Raw genomic sequence first — 19784 nt, 5'->3', positions numbered from 1 at the left:
TACAACTGCATATCAAATATCATTGACCTACCACTTGTGACTCCCCATAAACTGACGTAATCACAAACTTATTCATGTAAAATAAGCAAAAGTTTTGAAGTCAATATACCATGACTAAGGGGGCAGGGCCAAATAATCTCCATGGAAATGAGATGTGCCAATGCTTATACAACTGAATACCAAATATGATTGACCTACCACTTGCCGTTCACCATAAACTAACCTAATCACAAACTAATACATGGTTGACTCTGTCGCCATTGCCGCCATTGCCAACGCCGACAATAGCATATCTATGTCTCGCTTTTTGATTCCATCAAGGCCAGACAAAAATGAGCAATTAAAGCTCCATATATTTACAAACTAGATTCATTAATGGGAAGAGTGTAAATAGTTCATTTAGACAGTTAGAGGGAAACATGTCTCAGATTTGAATACCTGCCCAAAAATAAGGAAGTAGTGTGCTGTATAAAAGTGAGCAAAAGAATTTCTGAGGTGTGAATTAAGTGACAGGAATTTCTGGTTTGTGTGAAAACAACTGTTATACACATGTTCTGGCATCACAAAACTTGAAGTTAAAGTGTAGCTCATACAACATTCACCTTCTTATGTAGTTCTAAAAATCTGTTTAAATTATCCTGAAATAAGTAACACATTTCATTTACTATGAAGACTTTAAAACATACTGGTCTCAGACTTCTTTCTTAAATTTAAGCAATCATTTTCAGACTATCAAGAGGAATGTATAGACTCATCTGACTTTCCTACAAAATTTGGTTGATGGGTAATTTTTCTTTGAGATATATAATTTCAAAAAAGTTCAATATCAATAAAGATTTTGTGTTTTCTATTTGTTCTAAAAACTATTTAAAAAACAAATTGTGGGTTTAGATGCAAAACAGTACAGAGAATAACATTCTATCTTAATTGTTTACAGTATTCCTAAAATTTTTCTAGTACATTAACTAATTCTAATATTATTGGGTGTATACATAAAATATAAATAATTACCTTAGGTTTAATCAAAGCTCCAAAGAACTTTTTATCTATTTCATAGGTAAAAGGTTTTTTCTTTGGAGGAGGTGCCTCTGATTGTCTTATGTATGCTGATCTTCTAAATGGTGTCCACCTGAATACAAAAAGACACAATTGTTATAAAAGATCAACCTAATCTGCAGTCCAAATGTCCTACACAGCTACTTTTGCATAGGTACAATTTCTGTACTAAAAATTTGTAGTACTGGAAACTTCCTTTGATACTCAGTACTATTGTGTTACTACAAAATTATGATAAAATTTAAGTACCTGTATTTTACAGTACTGTACTTGTACTTGAAATTTAGGTACTACAGATTTTTGGTTACTACCGTTACATTTTCAACATATTGTAAGATTTTTCTATTTCAAATCTCTCAAACTTATGATTTTCAAACATGGAATATTGTATTGTTTCTGTACAAAAATATTTAGTGCAAATGAAGTACTGTAAAATACAATTACCTAAATATTACCATAATTTTAAAGTAAAGAAATAAAATAAATTATTAAAAGTAAATTTCCAGTACTGCATATTTTTAGTACAGAAATAGCGCCTATGCAAAAGTAGCTGTGTACTGTTAAAACTATACTACTGTCAAAATGTTTATATTCATTTGTATTCATGGGTTTCTAGTAGTCACAAATCTTGAGTTTCTACACCTAAAAAATCTTGATATTTTGAAATCTTAAAAAAAGTAACTAAAAACTTACCAACAAATCAATACTTAATTCCATAGCAAGAGTGATAACATAGTAAAGTTGAAAATAACATATTACATTGCTGAGTTATCTCCCATGGTCTGTTCCATCATACTTTGTATCAAAAACTTTTACAATAAATTCTACACATTAGTCTCAAGTTGTATACACACATTTTTTTTAATGTTAAATGTTTATTGTTCAAAAGAGCATTCTTTTTTTTCCATGTAAATATGACATTAGATTCTGTTTGTATAAAGGATTTTTTTATTGTTAAATAGTTATACTTATGGGCATGGCCATTGTTTCCCCATTGTTTTCAAGATTTCAGCAGGATTTTATGATTGTATTATTCTTAAAATATTTTATTTACAGAATTTACAACTATATCTTAGTGGCTCCAATAAAACTTACTTCTCATTATCAAATATAAGTGGATATTCATATTTCTGAACAGTTCTTATGGTTTGTTTAGCACTTTTCTCTTGAACTGGAGCTAATGGTCCCTGAAATCAGAAAATGTCAATTAAAGCAAAACAGGTTAAATCCAACATAATTATAAAACAAATAAACAATACAAACATAAGAAGATCTGGTATGATTCACAATGAGACAACTCAATTCACCAGAAAGCGAATAAGGTAATTGTTAGTAGCTTCAGGTCATATCTCCTTCAACAATGACCAAAATGCATGACTTTTATTACTGGAAAGAGTTATTCTGGCATGGCAGCCATGCCAAGACAATAAGGCATACACAAATAAGAATATTTGCAATGTCTAGTATCAAATCTTCATCAAATCTCAGTGCTAACCAGTTGATACCTAATAGTTGGTTTAGGATGTCACTGGACCTCTTTTCAAATTATTTTCTAGACAGATAGTTTATAGATATAAGAAGATGGGATCAGAGAGTAAATGAGACAACTCTTCGTGTTTTGAAATAGCATTTATTACCTTATTTGTGCTTATATATCAGAACAAAGAGACAGCAATTTATAAGACTTTTTACCTCAGTAATATCATAAGGAAGAGTTGGAGGACCAGCAGTTTCTTCACGTTCTGGGAATACAAATGGTCTATGCTGACCGTAGAAACCTACAAATCTACCTTTGTAACCCCACCATACTCTGTGAATATACAAATTATGTAAACAAATTAGTGGAAACTTTAACAATTATTTTTAAATCTTTTTAAATTTGACATGACGCCTGAACTTTATACTGGCAAAAACTTATATTGTTTGATGTATAAATATTTCACTAAAGAATAAATTCTGTTGTAATTCATTTTTTTTTTAAATTCATGGCATTAAACCTTGGGTAATTCATTGAATTTTACTAGAGACTTTTTGCAGATATCTTCACCCCCACCAATATGTCATTTAATTTGAAGAGAATGTGCTGCAGCAGAATATTCATGTAAGACAATTTTTCTGGAAAGAGTCAGCTGTTTTAAGAACATACTTTAGTATGTAAGAAAGAAGTTTACCTGACTGATCCATCTGTAGATCCTGACAGAATGCACTTTAATGAGTTTATATAAACAAGGGACACAACTTTCACTAGATGAGCTCTCCAGCTGATCACTTGTTTTATTGCACTCTACAATCACAGAAAATACAAAAATACCAATTAAAACATTCAGGAAATGAATACCTTCATATAGATTCTCATTTTGTTTTAAGAAAGTAAATTTATTTACCAAAGATAGGAGAAACCTGATTCATTTGCACCCAAAAAGAGAATCAGTTTCTATTATAATTTTTTTTCAAACCTCATTTATACTAAATAATGCAACAATTGTGATATTGCCAAACTAGAGGCTCTAAAGAGCCTGTGTCGCTCACCTTGGTCTATGTGAATATTAAACAAAGGAAGCAGATGGATTCATGACAAAATTGTGTTTTGGTGTTGGTGATGTGTTTGTACATCTTACTTTACTTAACAGTCTTGCTGCTTACAATTATCTCTATCTATAATGAACTTGGCCCAGTAGTTTCAGTGGAATATGTTAATAAAAATTTACAAATTTTATGAAAATTGTAAAAAATTGACTATAAAGGACAATAACTCCTTAGGGGGTCAATTGACCATTTTGGTCATGTAGACTTATTTGTAAATCTTACTTTGCTGAACATTATTGCTGTTTACAGTTTATCTTTATCTATAATAATATTCAAAATAACCAAAAACAGCAAAATTTCCTTAAAATTACCAATTCAGGGGCAGCAACCCAACAACAGGTTGTCCGATTTGTCTGAAAATTACAGGGCAGATAGATCTTGATCTGATAAACAATTAAACCCCATGTCAGATTTGCTCTAAATGCTTTGGTTTTTGAGTTATAAGCCAAAAACTGCATTTTACCCCAATGATCTATTTTTAGCCATGGCGGCCATCTTGGTTGGTTGACCGGGTCACGCCACACATTTTTAAAACTAGATACCCCAATGATGATTGTGGCCAAGTTTGGTTTAATTTGTCCCAGTAGTTTCAGAGGAGAAGATTTGTGTAAAAGATAACTAAGATTTACGAAAAATAGATAAAAATTTACTATAAAGGGCAATACCTCCTGAAGGGGTCAACTGACCATTTTGGACATGTTGACTTATTTGTAAATCTTTCTTTGCTGACATTATAGCTGTTTACAGTTTATCTCTATCTATAATAATATTCAAGATAATAACCAAAAACATCAAAATTTCCCTAAAATTACAAATTCAGGGGCAGCAACCCAACAACGGGTTGTCTGATTCGTCTGAAAATTTCAGGGGAGATAAATCTTGACCTTATTAACAATTTTACCTCATGTCAGATTTGCTCTTAATGCTTTGGTTTTTGAGTTATAAGCCAAAACTGCATTTTACCCCTATGTTCTATTTTTAGCCTCGGCGGCCATCTTGGATGGTTGACAGGGTCACGCCACACATTTTTTAAACTAGATACCCCAATGATGATTGTGGCCAAGTTTGGCTTAATTTAGCCCAGTAGTTTCAGAGGAGAAGATTTGGGCCAGGTGAGCTAAAAAGCTACTAAAACTTTTTTACTTTTCAATGTTGTAGAAACAATAATGAGTTGAAACACAGTTGTAAATCAGTAAGTTATACTTGCATATGTACAATCAAGGAAATATTTTGAAATTTTTAGAACACTTCTTTATAAAAAAAAATTAATTGAAAAGAAATGTGGGATTTATGTCTATAAAACAGGAACTCAACCTCACATGTCACAAAATTATGAATGTACAGCTGTAGTATCAAATACTTACAGGATCATTAGACTGTGGGTCTCTCAAGAACTTCCCTATACTCCATAAAGTTAAATATCCCTCTGAAATATACAGTTTAAATCAATTGATAAAATTTTTAATGAAAGTTTAATGAAAATTACTTTGTTATTAAACTAGAATGTCTATATATTATTATATTATGCCAATAAGGTTCCTAAAATTTAATTTTTATACATGAACATGTCTCTCTTGTAATTTCATCAGGACAGTTTAAATTATCTTTTATCTTTTGGTCCATCAAATTTAAAATTCAGATAAGTATTAAAAGTCTTACTTGAATCCCCAGATATGAGTATGTTACAGCGTTCATCATGACACAGGGCAGTTACAGGAGTTCCTTGTCGTCTTGTAACAGCAGACACTTCACGTAATACCTGACCCTAGAAAAAACAAAAAGTAAAACATAAAGTAGAAACTTAAGAAGATATGATGATGGTTCTACTGAAAAGGAAAAGAAATTATTACTTCATGAATAAATAAGACATCAATATGCCTGATAGAAATAAGAAGATGTGGTATGATTGCCAATGAGACAACTCTCCACAAGAGGCCAAATGACACAGAAATTAACAACTATAGGTCACAGTAACCTTCAACAATGACAAAAACCTACGCATAGTCCTAACAATCTTATGACTGCCTAAAAAGAAATCTGCAATATTTCACAACTGGTAGGTATTATAACTTATACATTCAAAGTATGTTTGTTTATTTGTATCATAGTTATCAAATTGAAAATTACAAACAAGAAAATGGTTCTTTCCCACCCAACATTATGCCATTACATTTCTCTTATCAATACCCACCTCCATATTCCAGAATCTGATATAAGAATCTTGGTGAGCTGTGACAATGATAGGATCATAAGTTTCCTCCACCCATTTTCTCTCTTCTGTCCATTCTTCTTCTTCCTCCTCCTCTTCATCCTCATGTAAATTTAGTTCTATGTCCGGTTTCTCATAATCTTTCTTTTCTTCTTCTTCATCTAAGAAGTAATGTTTTTCTATACTGCATCTTTTTACATTGACATTTAAATGCATCATATTGTAGGATTTTAGATTTGCTTTTGTGAAGGACCGTTATTTGATTCAGAATGCTTAATTTTTACTGATTTCAGAACTCTGTAATAATTGCTCTATTTGTTTTGCATAGGTCATTGAAAGATTACAGTCAAGGAAAAAATCAAAAAGTTAATGGCCTAAAATACTGTTTAAATTAGTATATTGTCTTAAAATAAAAATACTGTGAAAATGCCTGCTTTATTCACAACTTTAACAATTGTTTCAGCATTTGGTGTAAAACTGATATTATCAGTATTAAAAATTGATAAAAACATTTTTACAACTGTCCAAGTCTAGGTTGTAACATTTTGACTGAGTGCTAATTTGCATTAGCGTTGATGCATATCAGAAAAGGCTTACCATGTCCATTCACCAGTTTAGCTCGTTTTTGAGTTTGTGCAGTTCCCTCAGTTTTCATTTGTAGTACCTAGATTTATCTTTTTTTTTAATGATTACAGCTAATTTCCTAAAGCATGTAGAGCAAGACTTTAGTTAGCTTGCTTTCTTTGTTTTTATATTGTACAATCATTAGGATACACCCAATTAAATTCAAATATTACATATACAGGTTAAACTATGCCTATATCAATCTTATTTACCAAGCTTGTATTAACAATTATATAAATAAAGCAAGCAAGCCAACCAAAGTTTTGCTTTACATGCATTAAGAAATTAGCTGTTATGGAATTTGAACCTTTGTTAACTACTGTTTTTTACATTTAAAACGTACCTTTGTCTTTTTCCTCTACTTGTCCTTCTTTCTCAGGGTCTTCACCTTCTATTCTGGCTGTTAACTGGTCCACAAAATCCTTCTGTTCTTTTTGTTCCATTTTATCAGGTGGCTTAAAAGCAATTTGAAAAAGCAAAATAAAAACAGATGCCTTAAATATACCAAACATGAAGATGTACAGAAACCATTGACGAGCTATGGTGTGGGAAAAATTGCTCCAAATATGCACTTTTTGCCATATAACCATATTCTTACTTAAGGTAGTACATTAGAAAAATGTGAAACAAGAATGTGTCCATAGTACACGGATGCCCACTCGCACTATCATTCTCTATGTTCAGTGGACCGTGAAAATTGGGGTCAAAACTTTAATTTGGAAATAAAATTAGAAAAATCATATCATAGGGAATATGTGTACTAAGTTTCAATTGATGTAGCTTTAACTTCATCAAAAACTACCTTGACCAAAAACTTTAACCTGAACTTCGCACTATCACTTTCTATGTTCAGTGGACCATGAAATTGGGGTCAAAACTATTATTTGGCATTAAAATTAGAAATAGCATATCATGGGGAAAATGTGTACTAAGTTTCAAGTTGATTGTACTTCAACTTCTTCAAAAACTACCTTGACCAAAAACTTTAACCTGAATTGAATGGAGGCACAGACCAGAAAACATAATGCCCATCTACTATCTTAGGTGGGGCATAAAAAACAATTCTCAATAGGTCAGTTCCAGGATACAGTTTTTAGACAAATCTGTCATGTGACTTCCATCACCACGTGACAAAAATGTATGCATCAAAATTTCCTATACATGTTGAGCAAACTGGTGAAATTTAGATTTTTTTTATACTTCACAAAATATTTGGGAAATTAAAATCTAATAAGATGGTCACCTTTCTCTCAGTCGTACATGAATCAAGATCACGTACTTATGAAAGATGAGGTATTTCTCTACTACCCTAAAGAATGACCATTATGAAAGTGATAGAAACTTTTAATAGAGCAGGGATACAGGCGCACCTTTTATCTGGTAAATGATGTCATAAAAGCGTGCCAAAATGACAATCTGTTCTGTTGAAAGACATTATTCCAGAAATGGTGTTTCCTAATTCTGATTTAAACACTAATTCTTTGTTATAATATCAATAAATACTAACCTTAGGTGGTGCATTGGAATGATGTGATAGTCGTGACCCTACTCTAGAACCTAATCTGGAACCTATTCTGGAAGTTTTAGATTTGTGTGACATCTGAGAACCTGCTCCTTCTCGCTCTGTCTCATCTTCAACTTTCGTTTTTCTAAAACAAAAAACAACAACAAATATGATTTGTTCTTCTAATTTAAAACAAGAGGTAATTTAAAAAATTACTCAAAATCTGCTGATACTCAACTTCAACTAAGCAAAGAATATTTTTTGTGAAGGTGAACTTATCTCTTAGATAAATACATTTGTATTAATATAATAAAAATTTATCAAGCATAAAGAATTAAAAACAACAAGTGAAACTTTGAGCTACTGCTCACTGATGATACCCCCGCCGCAAGTGGATAATATAAATAGTGTAAAAATATGAAAATGTTCGGTAAACAGGAAGTTGTAGAGTGATGAATTTGAAAACGCATCACACGGTATAGCTGACTTATATTAATCCTGAAACCAAATTTCAGAAATCCTTGTATTGTAATTCCTGAGAAAAATGTGACGAAAATTTTCAATTTGGCTATCATGTGTAAAATCATACAAGTGTTCGGTAAACAGGAAGTTGATGGATCTGAAAACCCATCACACGGTATGGCTGACATATATAAATGTTGATACCAAATTATAGAAAGGGTGGATGTGTAGTTCCTGAGAAAAATGTGACGAAAGTTTGATGGGACGGACTGACTGACGGACTGACTGACGGACGGACTGTCGGACAGACTGACAGACAGAGGTAAAACAGTATACCCCCTTTTTTGAAAGCGGGGGTATAAAAATTATGCTTGTGTCACTAACTAAAGTATTTCATGGTATGTTTAACGTATGTAATAGACATTTAATTTGGCTGCTTGGTGGGATCACAGGATATTTGGTAAGCAACAAACAGGGAAATACTTGCTTTTAAAATGGCTCCAGTTACTGTTTCAGAGAAAACATTAATGTATTGTAAAGTAAAACAAAGTTTAATTTAAAGTTTTATCAGGTCAAGCTGGTAAATGAGGTTGTTTTGAAAATAATGTTGACAGGAAATTTCTCAGCATGCAAATGAGGTCATGAATATATCAACTGTTAAAATGCCAATACCATCAATATATTATTTTCTGAAATAATTACAGAAATACATTACATTCACACTGCACTGATATTAAAATCAAATGTATAACTGAACAACAGAGATCATCTCTTTGTTAACCTAGTTTCAAAAGAGCTCATCTCTACTTTAAATATGTCTAGAGAATTAATTCACAAAATTTCGGACAGCTGTTAAAATTGACATTTCAGAACGTTGGTAAATATAAAGTAATTTTCCTTTTTAACAATATTTATTTTATTTGTGCCCAAAATCCTTCAATTTAAAAAAAATATGTGTCAACTATATTTCTCATAGGGAGTTGTAGGTTAATTAAGAGATAACTGTATTGTATTTGAAGCTTTAAGGACGTCCATCGGTAGTTTTACTGTCGCAAATTTAGTTTACCTGGCGACGCGGAGCGGAGACAGGTAAACGGGTATTTGCGACAGTAAAACTACCGATGGGCGTCCGCAAAGCTTCAAATACAATACAGTTATCTCTATTCTAATGCAAAACAAGTTTATAAATTAAATTTCAATCATTAATTAAGTCTAAAATGTTCATTGAAGAAAATTCCGCGAAAAGATGTTATGTTCTTTGGTCGCTACACTAGGTGACGACATAGGTACGCTTCCGGCGTCAAACATAAACATCGGGCGTTTTTTGGCTTCTGTGCCGCTTCAGAATATAATAAAATTTGGTAAAAAGAAGATTTTTAGGCGCAACAAGTGAGTTTTTCGTTTATTATTGTAGAAATAACATGTCAATACATTCCGAAATGCAAAATGTCGGCTTCCTTAGTTACAGACAAGGAGATAGAGAATTTTACGATTGCTGTTATCCAATCAGAACAATTGTTACAAAATAGTTGCATTAGAATTTAAAATATAGTTATTTATATATACTGATCAATAGTCTGAAATTGTCAAAAAATATCAGAAGGACCAAGGAGCTATGGTTTATATAGCTATAACAATTTATGATGATATTTCTTTTAGGTTTCTTTTGTTGATTATATTATGTTTAAGCTTGCTGTTGTCTCAACATCTCTTCCTTTAACAAATAGAATTGACTGTTATTGCAAAAACACAGTTAACAAAATCATGATCTCTACTGTTAAACAAAATCATGAACATGCAGTTAAAGTAAAGTGTTAAGGCTCAATCAATTTATAGTTCACTTACTTCTTCTTGTACCTAGAACAAATGATTACAGTACAGAGAACAAGTTATTACAATACAGTGGGGAACAAATAATTACAATATAGTTTGTGGGAACAAATAATTACAATACAGTGGGGAACAAATCATTACAACATTGTAGAGAACAAAAATAATTATAATATTGTGCAGAATATATAATTACAATGCAGAGGAGAACAAATAATTACAATAAAGAAGAGAACAATAATTACTGAGGAGAACTAATAATATGGTGTAGAACAACTAATTACAATATTGTAAAAACAAATAAAAACAAAACAGTGAAGAACAAATAATTACTGAGGAGAACTAATAATATGGTGGAGAACAACTAATTACAATATTGTAAAAACAAATAAATACAAACCAGTGAAGAACAGATAATTACAATACAGAGGAGATCAGATGATTACAACACAGTGGAGCACAAATAGTTCCAATACAACAGATTTAATTGTGAGTTCTTAATTTCAAGCCCATCTAATAAATCAGATGACAGCGTATGAGGAACATGGCCTGATAAGGATGTACAGTTCTAGAGCTGTACAGTTTCAAAATATAATTAAAGAATTACGAATTATGTTTTTTTTCAATTTTTTTCTTTAATTCTATAAGGGTTATTCCATTAAAATGTGTTTAGGAGGGTAGTAAAGGAAGTTCAATTATTGAATGTGGGTCATGGGTCTTTTTTTGGTATGTATCTATTATCATTATGTAAAATTTTCTAGGGATAATTTAGAAAGTCCCTTTCTACCCTCCCACATACATTTTAATAGAATAGCCCTAATAATTAAGAAGAGAATTTTTCCTGAAATACTTTATCATAAAAATAAAATGTATTTTTTACAAGATACAAAGCTTCATGTCTTCAATACTCACTTTAAATATTCTGGACTAAGTTTCTTTTCTTGATGTATTAGGAATTTGATTTGATTAATTTTCTTTTCCCCTCCCTGTCTTGATCTGTGTCGACTGGTTGGTGGAGAAGAGGTTTCTTCTGGGTCTTGTATTTCATGTCTGAAATCAAAACAATGAATTCACAGAGAATAACATACCAAATTTTGCAATAATATTCTTCTGTCTTTTAATGAACAATGCTTCAAAATTTACATTGTAATTTGGCAAACACAGAAAAATGTCCCAACACTATTATAATGTTTAGGTATTTTTAATGTCTTACTTGAACTGGTAAAATAGAACATAGGAAAGTACTATAAATTCAGAAATTATTGCAAGGTTTTTATTATTGTGAAAAATGCTAGAGAGTTGTAAACGCAATAATTTAAACCTGCATTTTGAAATGTTAATTATGAATTAAACAGGATTTTTCTCAAAATCATAAAAATTAAAATAGCATTTAAGTCTAAAATGACAAAATCGAAATTATAATTGCACGCAATAATTTCTGAATTTAAAGTAGTACATATTCTAAACAAAATGGTTCTAAAGCATAGCTGTAACTCTGTCAAGAAGTAAATATCTGTTTTGAAAGGTACAAAAATCCTTGAATTTATATAGAAGTGCATATTTGCCCTGTTGCTAATAGATCAGAAGAACCTGTATTATCAAACTTCAAGGAACAAGAAAGCTCTGATAGGCAAATAATGGTATGTTGTATCAGATAAGGTATAGTTTTGAACATGAAATGATTGTCGTTTTTTTGTGAATTTAAGACAAAATAACATTGAAAGCTTGAAATTGCAGAAATTAACATAGAGAGCTATGGTGCAATGAATTAGTTGTTTTAATCCTTTACATGCAAAATAAACTATTTCTCCTCTGGTTTAATTTAAAATATCTTACTTACACTTTATTAACACTTGCTTTCTCTATGTCCCATGTGATAAGTTTACCATTGCTACAACCAGTATACAGAGTATTTTGTGAAAACGTCTCTATTGTTGACATCTCATTTAGCGTTAATAAATAATCCTAAAAAGAATAGAATCAGATTGTGAATTAAAATGAGAAAAAAAAACCAACAAAAAACAGAAACATTTCATTAGTAAAATCTTTGGTAAAGGAACATTTCCAGACAACAAAAGTTCTACGGAAACTGCCTGTTAATTTATCATTCATGTAAGCAACATTAAATAAAGGTTCTTCATTGACCAAAATATTTATAATATATCTAGAAAAATAATTTTATAATTTAATTTTCATTATACCTTTTCGAAGCGGTAATCATTATAATAATGCATTTCTTAAGCTTTCAATTAGAAAATGCATTCCTTAAGCTTTCAGCTAGAAAATTCATTCCCTACGATTCAACATTCATAGGCTTTAGCCTGATAGAGTAATATTTTTGTAATTATTTCCCATTTATAGTGTGTTGATATTAGACAAGATCTGAGTTGGACAAATTATTATATGGTTATTTTTTTTAGTCACATGAATAAAATTCTAGTATTTTATCCAACAATGACATCATTACTTACCTTTTTAAATACATTATTAGACATAATAGAATTCTTCTTGGAAGATTTAGATACATTAGAATTCTGTCCTATATCAGGCAGTGGATCTGCTGTGAAGGGATCACTCAATGAAGCACTAACATCAATATCTTTGGTAAAGAAATATACATCACTAAACTCTCGTACAATTGGTAAATCATAACTCTCATTATTATCCTACAAAAGATATTTCAGAAGAATAAGAATTGAAATGCTCATAATTATATGTAATTTTCCCATTTTCGTAGAGCAAATTTATAATCTCAGTTTGAAAATTGCAGAAAAATAACAGGTTAACACTAACTTAGGGTTGAACCAGTATGAAATAATCATGCAGTACCAAAAATCAGTATTTTGATCATTAGAATTTTTTAATTATTTGTAGCTGTGTTGCTGTCTCATTTAAGTATTTCTCCTTTTTTTTTTATTCATGATCAGTACTAGTTGTCTTGCACTGTTCATAGCCATAAAATTTTACTTTATATAACCATCAACCTAGTTTAACCCTGCCACATTCTGTATCCCTGTTTTAAGTTAGGAGCCTGCAATTCAGTGGTTGTGGTTTGTTGCTGTGCAGCATATTTGTTTTTTCTTTCATTGTTTTGTACATATGTGTAAAACAGGCTGTAGTTTTCTTGATTGAATTGTTTTACATTTGTCATTTTGGTGCCTTATATAGCTGAATATGCAGTTTAAGTTTTGCTCATTGTTGAAAGCCGTACTAATTAGTGTCTACAAAATTCATTGATGATTTTGGATAATTTGATTTTGATGAATAATTTTTAACTAACCAAAATGACTCTAATTTTATTATTCCATCCTGCAGTAAGTATGACTCTATCCCTGTCTAGACTCCAGTATTTCATGCCTACAATACTGAGATCTTCATCAGACTGTCTACCAGATTTATGTTTCAGTTCCTGTCCAGAACCAAAATCCCACACTTTGATGGAGCCTAAAAATAAAAAAGAATATTAAGTTTAATTTTACAGAGGAAGTTTTATATGTAGACATAAAACATTGATCTTTTATGCAGTTGTACCAAAGGATTCTAATACATGTAGATGCAAAAAAAACCAAATCTTTATATTTTCTTTATTCCTACTTATGTTAGGTTTCTATAAGGTGGCCTGAGAACACAGTTATTTCTTAATGTTTTTCTTGGGAATTCAGCTGACTGTTTTGTTTTTTTAATTTTAAAAACTTTTTAGGTATAATTGTTTCTCCATGAACATTCATATTTGTATTTATTGCCTTGAAAATATGATGTCCATATTTTAATTTATTTCCCTTATGAGATTTTATAATGTAGTATTATAACTTTATTTTGGAATCTCATTATCTTAATCACAGAGAATACTAACCATCAAACCCTCCTGTAGCCAGTCTGTACCCTGATGAATCTAAACAGCATGCTGTCACTTCCACATTAGGACCATGTGCATCTGTTATTGTATACACACGTTTACCTGACTCGTATTCCCATACCTACAATAATACATGTACAGTTAAATGTGTAGAAAAGAATAAATCCACTGTTTTTTGTTAGCAGAGTTCTTTGTCTGTGCTACTCCTGTTATTTGTTTGTAGTCTTACATATTTTTACAACAAATTCTGTCCATATAATAAAAACTTGATTGCTGTGTGTATCAGTTGTAGGTAAAAATACTTTAAGATTTCTTTTTAAAATTGTAGTGCATTTAGCTTTCAAGGGACTTTTTTAGTAATTGACTGTATAGTATTACATTGGTTGCATTGAATTACTATGATTTCCCAATGAAATAAAAAACCAATTATTTCATATGTGAAATAAACTTGGTTATTTCACTCTTCTGACGTCATACAATAATAGGAGCTGTCAAGACATGGCAGATGACATCCCATCAAAGCAACTGTGAATGTCTAGAAAAAGATAAATATTCCTAACATTTATAGGTAAACTTCAACCAGCGGATATCCACATTGTTAATAACTTTATTTACTAACTTTCTCTTTTAACTATACTAGATTCTTATTTTACTTTCACTTTCACTTTCTATTTATATCTATAAAGTCGTCATAACAACCTCTATTGTTAGCGAACCACACAACCGCAAAATTTGTACTTCACTGTTTGATTTCATGTATAATATTGTTCTGAAGACGCCACGCTTGTTGGCGAAACATGTCGTCCACAATAAATTAATCAGCATGCGGTAATTGATGGGTGTTGTTGTCTTTAATGTTGTTTATTTATAGGTAAAAATCACATTGTCACTGGAATAAAAAAGAATAACTAATTCAAAATTGAAAAATAGTCACTCTTGGAATATTTTTCTCTACTTGAATTCTTTGGTTAGTTATTCTATAAGTATTACTTTTGCTCAGTTTGAAAAGTGTAATGGGCGACTGGTACATACCTTTATAACAGATTCTGTACATATTGTGACTATTTGACCAAGTTCTCTGTTGTACAGTATTTGACTAACTGGTCTGTCATGAGTATGGGATACATACCTTTATAACAGATTCTGTACATTTTGTGACTACTGTAAACCAACTAATTTTCGCGAGCGATTTATTTTCGCGACTTTAGCGAGTAGAAAAATAACGCGAATATAAATCGTCGCGAATATGTCAAAATTAGATTTTTCCTTATTTATATTCATCAAGAAAATTTGAAAATCACGAAATTAATTCGCCACGAAATGGGTTAGAAAGGGCTAAACGCGAAATAAAGTATCTGCGAAAATAAGTTGGTTTACAGTATTTGACCAAGTTCTCAGTTGTACAGTGTTTGACTAACTGGTCTGTCATGTGTATGGGATACATACCTTTATAACAGATTCTGTACATATTGTGACTATTTGACCCAGTTCTCTGTTGTACAGTATTTGACTAACTGGTCTGTCATGAGTATGGGATACATACCTTTATAACAGATTCTGTACATATTGTGACTATTTGACCCAGTTCTCTGTTGTACAGTATTTGACTAACTGGTCTGTCATGTGTATGGGATACATACCTTTATAACAGATTCTGTACATTTTGTGACTATTTGACCAAGTTCTCTATTGTACAGTATTTGACTAACTGGTCTGTCATGAGTATGGGATACATACCTTTATAACAGATTCTGTACATATTGTGACTATTTGACCAAGTTCTCTATTGTACAGTATTTGACTAACTGGTCTGTCATGAGTATGGGGAACTTGCATAGTGTCCTGGACAGCTCTAGTTAATGGCCATGAATCTATTACACTGGAACCTGAGGGTAAAAACAATTATATTATCAAAACTGCTTATCATCTTCTTTCCCTTCTGAGACCAAAGCAACAATCATGGTTTTATAATTTAAAAGTGACAAGGCATACAAAAAAAAAAAATATTAACAACAAAAAGATGTTATTGGTCACTTTTAATACAGAGAAACTCAGGATTTATAAAATGTCAATCAAATGTTTTACCCTTTCCAATTTTCAATAAAATCCATTTATATTTCATTTAATGTTTTTATGTTATTTCTAATTATTTAAAAAATCTCTCTAATTGTTTTAACCAAGAATTCATTATCTGTTAATTTCATTCATTTACATTGATATAAATGGATGATCCAAACTGTGTTACTTTTGTGCCTCCTATAAAACTGTCAAAAAACTTACCTGTTAACAGTCTTTCATGTTTGTTATCAAATATCATAGAGTATATTCTTTTTTCTCCTGGCCTCTCTTCATTGTCTGTAAATACCTATTTTGGAGAAAAAAAGAACATAAACCATGAGCCCTATAAAAACTTACATTTCAACCTCATGTTCTTTTTTTTTATATCTATTATGGCCATTTGAGTATATATGCAAAAGGATAATAATAGTTTTTTAAATTAGATAACCAATAAATGATTATGCCCAAGTTTGTGGTCATTGTGGTTTTAGAGAAGATTGGTGTAGTTAACCTACAACAATAAATAAAGAATGACTATGACCAGGGATGTCAGACTTTAAGTGAAGATAGCAGCTTTCTTGACCCTTTGAATCAGGTAAGCTAAAAAGTGGACATTCTGATTTTTAATGATTCATGGGAAAAATAGTTTTCTAAATAGGAATGTGTTTGACATTTCCATTATTTCCAAATACCTGAATTTTGTTTGACATTTTCATTATTTCCAAATACCTGAATTTTGTTTTCATTTTGACCTTCAGTATTCAAATCACATAAATATTTGTAGTTCAAAATTGAGAATGAATAGACTGACAGAAGAGAATCAGCAAACAATTCGACACAATATCTAGGTGATGATGAAAACTGATAACTTTCAAACATTGTAATCTGCAACATTTGTAATCTTTCAGCATAGTGTGCTTCACAAATCACAGCATTATTACCTGCAGGCAAGTTAATGTATGTATATCCCAAACTCTGAATACTCTGGCTGTTGACAAACTGATCAAATGTTGGTCTTTCTCATTACAGCATATATCTACTATTGTAAATAAATGGCCTAACAATTTCCCTGTAATAAAAATGTTCAAATTTGCAATATATGGTACATGTATACTAAAAATCTATACTGAGAGCTCATTATTCTAAATAGGAAATGGCAAATGTAAGAAAAAAAATCCTTAATTCAAAGAAACTTTTTTCTTTTTTGCTTTAGTGCTTTTTCCATTAATCATGTTAATCATATTAATGATTAACTAAGTCACTGCCATCTAGTGACTGATTCATCTTTGACATTTAACGTTTGCTGTTATATGCTTAAATGTTTATGGAATTCCCACAAAAAATCTATCAGACATGCAATTTCCATAAATCTTTTTCAGCAAAATATTTTTTTTGGTGAGAAAATCGTATGTATAGGTTGTTATGATTAACTATTTGTCTGGAAATCTTATGTGAATGCATGGATGCAAAAAATATTATTACACCTAGAATTCCAAATGTTAGATGTAAAGAATTCACCTCACTTATATTTCAGTGTAGTATGCACCCTTTCCTAGAACCCTAGATCTGCCCCCTAATTACCTGTTGGTCTTGAAAATATATGAGGATGCCATACTCTAATTACTTTGTCTACACCACCTGTGGCAATAATATTGGCTTTGGTACAATATTCAAAACAATTTACACCTTTAGGAATGGCTACATCTCTCACCTCACTGCAAAAAGTAGTGCAAAATATTGTGCAACCATGCCAAAATATGTGTGATTCACATAAATATACTGAAACATGCTTGTAATGCAAGTGACATACCGTATTATAAATAGTTATTCTTTATTGACACCATCTAAAATAATACACATTTATTTAAAAGTGGAAAAGATAGTTACATAATATATGCATATTTTAAGTAATCTAGTTTGTTTGGTTGCACTCTCTAACAATTGTTACCATCCTTTATTCCTCTGTAGATTTATAGAACATTTACTTATTATGGAGTTAACTGCAAGAACAATTGCTTCATTGGTGATAACATGGACAAAAAAATTGTAGGTTTATTATTAGCAGACTATTGTAGCAAAATCATTTCTGCAAGTTCAATACTTTTTGTTTAACCTTATTTTCAGTCATATTTAGATTTATATTTTGATTGTAAAAATAACTGATAACATGTAATGATGATTTTCCAAAAGAAAGAAAAGCATCCGACATACATGACATACCAATTTTCTTCTTATTCTTATTCAATTCAATTCCCCATTGCTATTATATTGATATTGATAACTCATGCAAGCATGTGACATTCCAAGATAAAATTGAGACAACAATCCATTGTAGTGAAACTGTAAATTCAACAAACCACTGTAGTGAAACATACTAATTTGTCAAAAGTCAGCAGGCTGATTTGATAGAAAAAAAAGCATGCACTAATGCACATCCATTATAACATTTCAACTGACATGTCAAACAATCGTGATTGCATAATTACCCATCATCATATAGTCGGTCCACTTCCTCTAGCACGAACGATTTCTTACTATGTGGTGAACATGACGCAAAACATCGTAACTCGGGGAAATATTTTACCTGAAAAAAACCAAAGCTAATTACATATTGATTGACATTAAATTGAATTCTAGTGCAAAGAAATGTAAAACTTTTAACTTAAGCAGAAAAAAATTAAGTCAATTTCCCCATGTACTTCAGTAACATAATTTCAGGTCAATTAAACTGTGATCGTGGCATGAATGATAAATAGGACAAAATAGGATACTTTAAATGTTAGCAATGAATTTAATAGAATTGAAATTAATTATTAAATGTCATCCATTATATTTTTCAATGTTTTATTAAATTTTCTGCTTCCTATGCTAATTTTCTCATTTCAGGACAGAAAATAACAAGGAAGTTGTAACATTATTATATTGAATTGCTACTTTACTCCCATTACAAGGAGAAATTATTGATGCAGTACTATCTAGTGTTAGTTTTCATCTGATGCGCCAATTCTAATGTCATAGTTGAACTAAGAGTTATTCAAAGAATGATTGTTTTCATTGTTTACTTAAAATTAAATATCATATGAAGCCTTTCATATCAGAACTCATTTCAACTTGAGATGCCAACCATTTAGGTCTTGGGTCTAAAAGTAAGGGGGTTATTTGAGTTTTGGGATTTCAAATTGTCATCATCATGTTATTTTTACCAATGCACAGTTACTACCAAGAGAGGTCGCATTTTGCTCAATGAATTTTAAGAATTACATGTGTTTAAAGCTAACAGATTGCCAATGGCTGAAAGTGAAGTCCTTCCGAACAAGTGAGCTAAATTACATACACACTTACTTGTAAAACATAATCATTGTGCAATTTTCTTCTAACAATTTTGCTGGAAATAAAAGTATTGTTTAATAATAATGATTGATTATATGTTGTACTTGGTAACAACAGTTGATATGAGCTTGTAACCATTTTAAGTAATCTTCATGAGCAAATAGTTGAAACACTTTGAACAAGAATGTGTTCGAAGTACATGGATGCCCCACTCGCACTATCATTTTCCATGTTCAATGGACCGTGAAATTGAGGTCAAAAGTTTAATT

At 30.9% G+C, this 19784-nt stretch overlaps 1 protein-coding gene across 6 annotated transcripts in view; it reads right to left on the bottom strand.

Annotated features, from left to right (window-relative positions):
* The window catches only part of LOC134711429 (WD repeat-containing protein 64-like), a 50372-nt gene that overhangs the window by 11518 nt on the left and 19070 nt on the right, over window positions 1-19784 (bottom strand). For 4 of the 6 annotated variants that reach the window (XM_063571999.1, XM_063572004.1, XM_063572000.1 and 1 more), the window contains exons 8-28: window positions 19528-19570; window positions 18672-18769; window positions 17767-17900; window positions 17127-17254; window positions 16408-16492; window positions 15865-16013; window positions 14125-14248; window positions 13552-13715; window positions 12743-12937; window positions 12112-12236; window positions 11184-11321; window positions 7983-8124; window positions 6819-6930; window positions 5834-6012; window positions 5302-5407; window positions 5007-5068; window positions 3228-3340; window positions 2749-2866; window positions 2152-2243; window positions 1012-1129; window positions 603-638 (exon numbers count right to left, since the gene is read on the bottom strand). In XM_063571999.1, the coding sequence (XP_063428069.1) occupies window positions 603-638; window positions 1012-1129; window positions 2152-2243; window positions 2749-2866; window positions 3228-3340; window positions 5007-5068; window positions 5302-5407; window positions 5834-6012; window positions 6819-6930; window positions 7983-8124; window positions 11184-11321; window positions 12112-12236; window positions 12743-12937; window positions 13552-13715; window positions 14125-14248; window positions 15865-16013; window positions 16408-16492; window positions 17127-17254; window positions 17767-17900; window positions 18672-18769; window positions 19528-19570 (2461 nt within the window). The remainder of the gene's footprint in view (window positions 1-602; window positions 639-1011; window positions 1130-2151; window positions 2244-2748; window positions 2867-3227; window positions 3341-5006; window positions 5069-5301; window positions 5408-5833; window positions 6013-6818; window positions 6931-7982; window positions 8125-11183; window positions 11322-12111; window positions 12237-12742; window positions 12938-13551; window positions 13716-14124; window positions 14249-15864; window positions 16014-16407; window positions 16493-17126; window positions 17255-17766; window positions 17901-18671; window positions 18770-19527; window positions 19571-19784) is intronic. The other 2 variants (XM_063572002.1, XM_063572003.1) reach the window with 1 other exon arrangement.

The sequence above is a fragment of the Mytilus trossulus genome, chromosome 3 (assembly GCF_036588685.1).
Source record: "Mytilus trossulus isolate FHL-02 chromosome 3, PNRI_Mtr1.1.1.hap1, whole genome shotgun sequence".
Taxonomy (NCBI): Eukaryota; Metazoa; Mollusca; class Bivalvia; order Mytilida; family Mytilidae; genus Mytilus; species Mytilus trossulus.
The sequence above is the reverse complement of the archived record's forward strand: the minus strand, read 5'-3'. Positions and strand labels throughout refer to the sequence as shown.